Source organism: Pituophis catenifer, unplaced genomic scaffold, assembly GCF_029215685.1.
Source record: "Pituophis catenifer annectens isolate HBS135680 unplaced genomic scaffold, rPitCat1.0.hap2 SCAF_1, whole genome shotgun sequence".
Taxonomy (NCBI): Eukaryota; Metazoa; Chordata; class Lepidosauria; order Squamata; family Colubridae; genus Pituophis; species Pituophis catenifer.
Window position 1 is genome coordinate 162,405,825 of NW_027256881.1, and position 11,485 is coordinate 162,417,309.

Consider the following 11,485-nt stretch of genomic DNA (forward strand, 5'->3'; position numbering starts at 1 on the left):
TTATCTGAAATAATGATGTTTCTTGAGGATAGCGATGTTTCTGAATCTATGTCAGGTTCAGAGATTTTTATTTTTAATTAGGTTTTATGCATTTATGGAAACTGTCTTCAAATTCATGGCTGTAGCTCAACCCAGCATTCTTTTTTGGCCATGTGGATTTTCCCGCCACCTCTAACTCTTGGTGGTGTTTACAGGTAGCACTCGACTTAGGACCACAGCTGAGCCCAACATTTCTGTTGTTAAGTGAGACATTTGTTAAGTGAGTTTTGCCCAATTTTACTATCTTTCTTGCCACAGTTGTTAAGTGAATCACTGCAATTGATAAATTATTAACTCTGTTATTAAGTTATCTGACTTCCCATTGACTTTGCTGGTCAGAAAGTCACAAAAGGGGATCACATGACCTTCGGACACTGCAACAGTCATAAATATGAGTCAATTGCCAGGTATCTGAATTTTGATCACATGATCATGGGGATGCTGCATGTGAAAAACTGCACATGTTTTATTCATTTAACTGTGAAAAAACTGTCATAAGCACTTTTTTCAGTGCTGTTGTAACTTTGAATGGCTACTAAATGAATTGTTTTAAGCCGAGGACTACCTGTATTTTACTCAGATAATGTATGGAGACTAAATCTATCCTTCATCCTACATTTTACTACACTCTGCCCTTCTCTCCTAACATTCCTTATCCTCAGGAACATGATGGCAGCTACTGAATGTTCAGAGAAGTCTAGTTCTCTTTGAGGGATCCTTGGTGCTCTCTGAGCTTGTTTTCTTGCAGAGGTTTCATTACCCAAACTAGGTAATATCATCAGTGCTAGTTCTATTTCAAAAGGCCATATGAGTTTAGAACGAATAAATAAAGGTAAAGGTAAAGGTTCCCCTCGCACATATGTGCTAGTCGTTCCCAACTCTAGGGGAAACTCCGTTTCAAAGCTGAAGAGCCAGCACTGTCTGAAGACGTCTCCGTGGTCATGTGGCCAGCATGAGTAAACACCAAAGGCTCACGGAACGCTGTTACCTTCCCACCAAAGGTGGTCCCTATTTTTCTACTTGCATTTTTCGAATTGCTAGGTTGGCAGAAGCTGGGACAAGTAACGGGAGCTCACCCCATACAGCATACATGTATACATGTATGTATAGTACATACAGCACTAGGGATTCGAACCTCTGAACTGCCGACCTTTTGATCAACAAGCTCAGCATCTTAGTCACTGAGCCACCTCATCGAATAAATACATCTTGTCAAAATAGCTTCTAACTCCATTTCCTTAAGGTGGCTGAAGTGCTGCATTCTTGAAATCTACCAGCCTCTTAATAAGCAAAGCAAAATGCTTCTCATTTGCTTAGACTAATTTCAAAACAAATTTTCTATTGGGGCTATTCACAGAGGATCCAGGCTTCAATGCATACTTTTGGAAAGTATTGTAACATTGATAAGTTCCCCACTGTCTTTGGAGGAACCAGATTCCTTTATTCTTCTCTGTCCCTGTGAGTGTCATTGCTTTTCTGTGTTCAGCAAGGAATGGCATTTGTGTGACTTTGCTCACTTTTTATTCTGCAGAAGAAGAAAAATTCTGAAGTCTTTTTACACTTTGAATCTCCAACGAGATTCAATTATTTCCAAGGAAATAATCCTAGCAGATACCAGGCCACATCAATAACATGATACCTGCTATGCAAGCATCAACAGGACACAAACCCACACAATGTAGATTCGGCCATTTCTATTGCTACAGCTTGAGAAAACTACCTGGATGCATTCTGCCCTGCCACATCCACTACATGAAGAACATTTCTTGTTTAGCCCTTCCATACACTACAGTTGTCCCTTCTACATATCTCGGTGTTACATAGAACAATGGAGATTAACCTTTCACTTTTGGTTTTTCAGGCTCTGCTGGAAGCTGTCTACGTAAATTCAGCACAATGCCTTTCCTATTCTGCAACATTAACAATGTCTGCAATTTTGCTTCAAGAAACGATTATTCTTATTGGTTGTCAACCCCTGAGCCCATGCCAATGAGCATGGCTCCTCTAACAGGAGAAAGCATCAGGCCTTTCATCAGCAGGTAGGCACTAGAATCACCTGAGGAATTTCTGGCAGATCCAGGTGTCAAAAAAACTGATCCCCAACTAATATGAAGATCAGATCGACAGATTTTGCATTTCTTCCACTATTGGAATCATCACCAATAGATAGTTCAAAAACGTCATGTGTTTAAAATTCGTGGACAATATTTGTAGTTGTTGTTGAAGATAGAATTCTATCTCTTGATCAGTAGGAATTAATTTTCCATAAGATGATACTCTAGAAAGATCCGTCTTTTATTCCTAAAGAAAACTCCTCAACTTATGACCACAATTGAACCCCAAATTTCCATTGTAAGCAAGACACTTGTTAAGTGAGTTTTGCCCCATTTTATGACCTTCCTTGCCACTGCTGGTAAGTGAATCATTGCAGTTAAGTTAATTACATGGTTGTTAAGTGAATCTGGCTTCCCCATTGACTTTGCTTGTCAAAAGGTCGCAAAAGTAATCACATGCTCCTGAGACACGGCAACTGTCATAAATACATGCCAGTTGCTAAGAGTCAGAATTTTGATTACATGACCACAGGATACTGCAATAGTTGTCAGTGTGAAAAACAGTCATAAGTCACTTTTTACTGCTGTTGTAACTTTGGTCATTATACGAATGGTTGTAAGTAGAGGACTACCTGCATTTATTTGAGGTCATAGCCCTAATAGTCCTTTGGTCTGAAAACTGTCTATACAAAGGAACAGAACAAACTTTTACCTTGCTCCTATTTCATATGAGAAATTCTATTGAAGCTTTCTTTGTTTTCTTCCTTTCCTGGAGAATTTTCATTATTTTTTTTTCTTTTAGAAAAAGGTTTCTCCATCAAAAATTTCAGGGAATTGTAACTTTACCTGCAGTAGTCTGGACCATTAGGAGCAAGCATTCCATTTCTGCAGCCTTCTATAACATTTTATTCCTTAAAGAAATGCATAGGATAGCTATTTAGATCTAATTTGACATCACTTTTAAATATTGCAGATGTATTTTTTTTCCTTTTATGATAGCTGGTGGATGTTCCATCTTCTGAGGAGATCAACTCCTAGTAACAATTACAGAAATGGCTCATATTTTTCTGCCCTGTATTTGCAGTACAATGATTTATTTCTCAAGACACTTCATATTAAAAATTGTAAACTCATTGGTATACAGCTTTCATACTGGATGGATCTGTGCTGTTGACACTAGGATGGGAAAGGATGAGCCAGACTGAACGTACTCTGGCAGAGCTGCCCTTGCAGTTGCTTGTTTGTCAGAATGGAGGTTGAGCTTTCAGTAGTCAGAAGGTCTACTCTTGTAACTCTTATGTCATCTCCTTCCTAGGTGTGCTGTGTGTGAGGCTCCTTCTATGGTGATAGCAGTCCACAGCCAAACAGTTCAAATCCCACCATGTCCAGAAGGCTGGAACTCTCTGTGGATCGGCTACTCCTTTGTGATGGTAATGTACACTGAGTTCCAGCTCACATCATAAAGCAAAAGCAGCTATGTTGGTTTTTTAAAAAAAGAACAAAATTCCAAACTCATATAACAATACTTCAGTTAGTTCAGCTGGGGGTTTGCAAAGAATTGCATGATCTCTATTTTAAAGAGCTCTTCAATAGGGAAGAAGATTAAATCATGGAGGAAAATTAAAAATCGGGGGGGGGGCAGTAGTATGAAATCAGAGGAAGATTGTGGCCAGCATTTCAACCATTTCTGCTCCATCCCAGATTGCAGTTCTTAATTGAATGCTGGAAGGAAAAGAGAGTCATTTGCAAACTCTAATGTTCCGGATCTGGAAAGGATTCAGTGTATGGCTCTTTTATATTTATGTCAGTTTTGGAAATGTGTTTGGACTTTTTTCTTTCTCTTATTGTTGTTTTCTGCAGCTACAGTGATGGCTGAAGAAATATTATTGTTTATATTGGTTTTAGATAAGGCTGATGTGACAAACCCTAGTGGGAAGGGAGACCGACTAAGCAAAACAAAATATTAATAGAAAAAATAACTTTGATAAAGATTTTTCTTTAGGGTAATTAGTAAGGTTTATTCTGCAAATATGCACAGTGAGTTGCTTTCGGTTCTGAAGTCATATTAGAGGGAACAAATGCTTTCAAAGCTTATTGTAAGATACAGATGGTCAAATTATAATTGGTCCTCATATTTGGAAATATAAAATCCAGATGTTAATGTCAAAACTATTTTCATTTTTCTGACTCTGATGGAAAATTCATGAATAACATTGTTGGAACTAACAGGGTAGTTCTATCTGATAAAGAAGCCACCCCCACTCCCCAGGGCTAGTGGGCAGAACAGTTGTAAGAATAAACCTTACTAATCACCCTAAAGAAAAATCCTTATCAAAGTTATTTTTTCCATTAGTGTTTTATTTTGCTTAGTCGGTCTCCCTTCCCACAGGGAAGGGTGACAGGGTTTGTCACATTAGCCTTATCTCAAACCATCATAAACAATAATGTTTCTTCAGCCATCACTGTAGCTGCAGAAAACAACAATAAGAAAAAGAAAAAAGTCCAAGCACATTTCCAAAACTAAGATATAAATATAAAAATCCAAGATGGCTCACAAGCATTCTACAACAGAAGTCAAACTAAGATTAAAACAGAAGAGAAGGCAAGGAACTTCTCCCCCTCACTGGGCTCAGGCTCATTGATTTAAAAGAAGAAAGAGCTTTTTGAAGACAATCGTGAATTACCTCGGCCTTGTCTTTTCCTTCATAACTGTTTCTGAAAAGTGTTGCAAATATGCAAGGCTCCGTAGATCTCACCAGGAAAAAGCAGACTTGAGATGGAAAACAATTAAGGTGCTTGGCAAGTTACTAAAGCAGTGTCTCTGGGTCATGGATTTCCTAACTCCTTTGATGATTCATTATGTGCCATCAACTCTGTGTTTACTGTGAGCAACAATGCAGATGGACCTCAGGAGGATCTGGCCCCTGGCTGGCCCTTCAGGTGTTCCAAAGATACAATCATTGCCACTGTAGTTGAGTCCATTTATCTTGCTGCTAGTGATCCTCTTCTCTTCCCTTCCAGTTTTCTCAGCATTATGGACTTTTCAAGGGATCCCAATTTCTAGTAGTCTATTTTCCTGGATCATCTAAACAAATGTTAAATTTTAAATAGCCAGTATTTTTCATAACATTCATATGTTACATTAATATCTTTCGGGAATAGATTGTACTCCCAAGGTTATAAATTTATGGTATTTTTCAAGGTTCAGTGCTAGATATTTGATAGCAACTCTTACCTCTACTGCCATCAATCAGCCTAAAGGAGAAGGAGTTCAAATTCAGAACACTGAATCTTTAAGACTAATAGCAAAAGACAGATATGTCCTTTAAAAATCCACCCAATTCTCCCTTTAAAAAATTGCCCACCAGCCAAGTGGTGAATTCATGGCTCCTTATAATCATAAAATCCTTTGAAAAATCAGAAATCTGTCGGAACAACCTAGTCTTTAGTGAAGTTCTCAAGCTCCCATGCCCCAAGTGATATTTTTCGTTTTAGTACCCCAAAGTAACTGAAATGCCAGGGTGATATTGATTTCACATTATGAACAAAGATTTAGCAAAAGATGTTTCCAGATCAACATTATGAAGTTTATCTGGTGGTCATCAGTAAGGAGGCCCTTCTGGCAATGCTAACTCTAATGGAAGAATATCTTTTCATCTAAATGAGAAAAAAAAACACTCATTACAAGAAAACATACAGTATTTCAGAAAACATATATGAAAACATATATCATTTAATTTGACTTCAATTCTCCAAATATGTCAATTTACAAGATTCTCCCATGGATGGAAAAACAAAACATCTGTATTTCATAAAGATGGAATCTCACAATAATCAGCTGACTGGTTCAGCTGTCAGACAATATAAAAATCAAAATGAGGACCAAAACATCATTCCTTTTAACAAAAAGCCCAACCCTGGATTTGTTTGCCCTGTAACAGAAAGCTAAAGTACCAATTTATGTCAGCGTTCCATGTCTGAAGTCCTTTGAGATACCTCATTGGCTTTGACACTCTTGGTTTCCAGAACTCCTAGAATTAGCAGGGCAGAATTATTGGACAATCCCAATCAAGAAGGAACTGCTAATCTATGGATCCATTGTACATTTTCTGCCAAGCCTTCTCCATCCCATAGTTTGGAGGCTGTATGGCAGAATTTAAGTTATTCAGCAGAGATTCTGAAGAAATTGTTGCCTTCTTGGAAAATTTCAACTAATAGGATTTATGGCAGAATTTGGAAGATCTTTTTGACTTGGTAATGATGTTTCCATCAGCAGTCTTGCTTTTCCATTACATTACATTACATTTCCATTACAGTTTGGGAAGTTAGAATGATCCACTCTCTGTGAGAAGGAAACATTTTAAAAGGAGATCCTGCCAGTTTGCTACAGCAGGAGATACCATTTAAAATTGGAAAAAGCCCTCTGGGATACTTAAAAAAATAAAAATGTACAGAAAGTATTGTCCTATTATCCTCCCGTTTGGTTTATATCTTTTTTGGTCAGTGGAAAGCAGGACAATATTTAAAATAGATGGATATCCTTTGTCTATACTCCATCTAAAATTATACCTGGGACAGATAATGCTTAAACATCAGCCATATTATACCTCCTTCCCCCCTAATTTTTTCCTAGAATTTAATAAATGTGTCCAGTCAATTGTTCTTTTAATTTCAGCAGCTTGCAACTACTTTATAAGTTTTGCTTCAGTAAAGTATTGCTTCAATTTTAGCAAATTATGGGCATGTGTGTCTATTCTTTTTCATACTATATTTGGGTTTAATTTTAATATATCCTACAAGTTTCTTCCATGCTTGTTTCTACAGACAAGTGTTTCTCAGCCTTGTGTTTAAACATTTGGCATCAGTATCAGAAATCACAGCAGAAAAAAAACAACTATCACTGTATTTTTCAGCAATAAGGACTTCATTATGACAAACACTATGTCTTTGAATCAGTATTTCTGAACCTCAGCAACTTTAACATGTGTAGACTTCAACTCCCAGAACTCCCCAACCACCATGCTAAGATGAATGGAGTTGAACTGAGGTTCAGAAACTGATCTAGACTAATATTGAGAATAAAACATCCATCAATTTAATATAATCTTAGAAAGATAGATGAGAGTTAGTACAACCAATTACATGTTATGACATTTTCCTATGAGATCTTGACAAGATCTTTGTCTTCTTCAGCAAAATTTTCTTCCTTAACTTTATGCGCTGTATTTTAGTTCATCAAATTCATAGATCTCAAAGTCAAGGCAATAAAATATTCCCAAAAATGACTGTTGTATTATGTACAAAAGTACAACTGTACTGTATGCATTATGTACAATACTGTTGTATTATGTACAACTGTACAATATGTGTGCCTAAGGACCATCTCATGTTTTTCTGGATTAATTTTGTGTAAAGTGAAATTAATTGATGTTTTGTGATCACATTTTACAAACTTCATTTGGAGTCCACTACAATTACATGCTCACTCCTGTTTAAGGTAATGTAAACATGATTTTAAGAGATAGGATTAAGGTTGTGTATCTGTGTGTGTGTGTGTCTGTGTGTGTGTATGTGAGTGTGTAGGACTGGAATGTAAATCATTGATTAAAGTAGGATACTAAAGGTTATTTTTCAGTACTCAATCTTTAAAATAAATTTTAAAAAATTAAATATTTGTGATTGTGCAACCTATTTCAATTTACATTGATACAAATCAGTGCACTTCGGGTTCTATTGACAGCCATAAAATTATAGCCTACAAATATTTACTAGAACTCCTCTAAAATTATGTGCAAAAAGAGCATTTGACAGTGTAATTTAATGCACTCCATATCTCTTGATAGCATACCAGTGCAGGGGCAGAAGGCTCCGGGCAAGCACTGGCCTCTCCGGGCTCCTGCCTTGAAGAGTTCCGCAGTGCACCCTTTGTTGAATGCCATGGAAAGGGCACCTGCAATTATTACGCCAATGCCTACAGCTTCTGGCTTGCCACAATCGAGAGGACTGAAATGTTCAAGTAAGTTGGAAGCTTCTTTTGTTAGCTGATCTAAGGGATGTTTTTACTTATGTTCCATAGTAAACATAATTATGACTGGATGTGGTAAAGTAAGCTGCTTTGCAAGTTTTATCTATTGTTTGTTTCCTTGTTTTTACCTGTCCCAGTAATGGCCAATTTTGAGTTGGACCACCAAGAGTGGTTTTGAGCATTGTAGCCAATGTTCCACTAATTGGAAATCATCTCTGTAAAAACAATGTCTCCACGATCTTTTCTGCTGTTTATTTTGGGACATATTATCTGTTCCAGGCTTCATTTGGCTACTGTTTCCACCTGCTTACCAGGAATATACAGAACATAGGAGCTAATTTGAGCGAGTTGACAGTGTAATTTCTACTAGCAAAATATCAGGCTACCATGTTTGTAGGCTACCATGTTTGTATAACTTTGCTTTCCATCTGGTTAAGGATCAAAGCTCATTTGATTTGACCCTTCTAATAATCCCAACTTCTTTGTATCAACTTGGAAAATCAATCATGCCTCCCAGAGTCACGTTAGTGATATGAACAACCATATAAATCAATATATGATATGAACAATCATATAAATCAAGTTAATTACAAGTAGTCCTCTCTTACCAACCATTCATTCAGTGCCCATTTGAAGTTGTGAGAATGCTGAACAAGTGGCACTTATGACCAATTCTCAAAGATCTGGCCATTGCAGCATCTCTATGATCGTGTGATTCGGATTTGGACACTTGGCACTAGCTTGCATTTAAAATGGTTGCAGTGTCATGCAGTAACATGAACAGCATATATGACCTCCCCTGCCAGCTTCCCACATGTAAATTCAATGAGGAAGCTGGCAGAAAATGTTACAGGTTGGTCCGGCATACCTGCACTTGCACTGCATTGTCCAACTGCTAGTTTTTCCTGCACTCAACACTGTGGCATTTACACACCAGCCTTCCTGCATTTGCACTCTCCCATCCATACCTGGCCTTCCTACATTTGCACCATGTCATCCACACCGACCTTCTTGTGCGCATGCCTTACCATCCACCCCAGTCTTCCTGCACTCACACATGTCATGCCATCCTCCCCTGGCCCTCCTGTGCTTATGTGTGGCTTGCGCCAGGCCTCCCTGCGTCTCCCTCAACTCATGTGTGACTTGGCTGGCCCTCCCAAGTCCTCCCCCACGGCATCCCCACTGCTGCTCATTTGATCCATGTGTTTTGTATTTTGGGGTTATGAAAACAACTGGCACTATTGGAATTTTGTTGCTAAACGGTGCAGACATGTGATGTCACACTTTACGACTATATAGTTTAAGAGAGAATAATCCCAGTCCCTAATGCTGTCATAATCCAAGGACTACCTGTAAATAAATGCCAAGCTCAATGGTAGCTGGATATAGGATTGAGGCCTCTGTCTGCCAAACTCAATATGGCCCAAAGATTCTCCGAAATTAGGAGTATTATGTACTCAAGGACAAAAGTAAGCAATCACACACTCTCCTAGTGATTTTGACTTCACTTCTTCTCAGCTCCAGGCAACAGGCCCATAGAAAGAGAGTGTGGAAATGATCACAGAATAAGTCTTGGCTAGAACAACATATCTCATCTTGCCTTTGGCCTTTTCCTTGCCGATAGTGATTTTTGTTTTCAATTTTCAGGAAACCTACATCTTCCACACTGAAGGCCGGAGAACTGCACTCAAATATTAGTCGCTGCCAAGTTTGTATGAAAAGAACATAATGACTGCTCTATTGTACCTAATTTCACAATATGGTGCTATTTTGCTAACAGCAGTGAAGTTTAGGCATATATATGTACCTCATTGTTACCAGGTATAAAGCCATCAAGTGCCATACAGGAATCTGCCTGACTGAATTCTCTACTTTTTTGGCTTTTATTTGCTGAAGAGGATGAAGATACAGTGGAGACAATGCTTCAAATGGCACCCTTGAAGAAACCTGATTTTTGTATGTCAGTGTGATGCACTGAAACCTGGCTCTAAATTCACAAGTGGGAGGAAAGATCCAGTTCTGCTACAACTCCCTTTTTTCCATATGTATGCTTTATATATATGGGGTTCTATCATAGTTAGGATAATTGTTAGACAAATTACCCTACAGACCCAGGATTTCTGGACCCAAAATATTGTTGAAGAGCAACATGACAATGTTTCCTCTTGTATTGCATTCAAAGGACTGGATCAAAGAAAGCAGAGTTCTGGCTGAGGGACTGAAGGTTTCTGCTCTGTGGTACTACGTGGCCCTTTCTAGTCTGCCTTCTTAGGGAATTCAGGATGGACCAGTGTGTGCACAAACCAATTGGTGTTGAATATTTATATATTAGCCATTCTGCAAATGAAGCATTGAACAATCTTTAATTATAATGTATTTTTTCTTAATATCCACTCTCAAAGGAGCTATGAGAAATTATTAATTCTCCTAAATAGTGATCAAATTGGCTAGGGGAAAAAAACTAATCCACCACCATGATTAGTACAGTAATATTCAGGCCTTCAGTTTCTTCTTTATGGATTTAATATTTTCAGGGTTTTAAAGCACTAATACACTGAATGACTTGATTTTAATATATATACAGCCTTATGACTTGGTGAATCTTTTAGTTAATAAACTCACATGCTTATATTGGGTTTCTATAAAAATATGCTGATAATTAAAAAAAATCATACATAAAACAGGTTGTATAAAAATTATATTAAAATACTTTTAAATACAGGCCCTCTTGCTAAATCTTTCACGGTGGACCTTTTAAAAATTAAATATCTGTAATAAAATAATTTGTATAAAAATATTTTCAGCAATAGTTTGTTGATTTTTGAGAAGCTCATTGTGTGGGTTGATTGTTACTTTGACAAGTAACAGTGATTACTTTGCAGCCATTATCTTAGAATTGTTATTTGCAATTGTTCCTGTTCTTATCCTAAACATTATTCATGTGGATAAAGTTTAACATATCCATTTAAACTATTCAGAACTGCTGAGTGGAAATATAGCAAATATTATCTTGCAAGCATTTGAATGGAAATGCAAATGACTAATAAGCCAGGGCACTAACATTTAAAAGTGTATATACATAAATATACATGCACAGACCAATATCGGCAGTGATGATACTTTCTCTAATACAAGTGGAGTAAGGAATTATGCCTGTTGTTGTTGTTGTCAGCTATTCAATTGTGTCCGTCCAACCCTTGGCCACTCTATGGATTAATGTTCTCCCTGCCACTCTGTCACATTGCCTCCTTCAGATTTGCCATGGTCATGGACCTTCGACTTTTATAGTGTCCAATCAGTGAGTAGTAGAGCAGTCCTTTCTCCTTTTTTGGTGATCTTATTATGTCTAACAGATTAGATATCTTAA

At 37.6% G+C, this 11,485-nt stretch overlaps 1 protein-coding gene across 1 annotated transcript in view; it reads left to right on the forward strand.

Moving 5' to 3' along the window:
* COL4A1 (collagen type IV alpha 1 chain) overlaps positions 1 to 10,853 on the forward strand; it is a 170,237-nt gene extending 159,384 nt beyond the window's left edge. The window contains exons 49-52 of the mRNA XM_070933135.1: positions 1,901 to 2,078; positions 3,409 to 3,523; positions 7,937 to 8,109; positions 9,766 to 10,853. Coding sequence (XP_070789236.1) covers positions 1,901 to 2,078; positions 3,409 to 3,523; positions 7,937 to 8,109; positions 9,766 to 9,847 — 548 coding nt within the window. The 3' untranslated portion in view covers positions 9,848 to 10,853. The remainder of the gene's footprint in view (positions 1 to 1,900; positions 2,079 to 3,408; positions 3,524 to 7,936; positions 8,110 to 9,765) is intronic.
* The last annotated feature ends 632 nt before the right edge of the window (positions 10,854 to 11,485 follow it).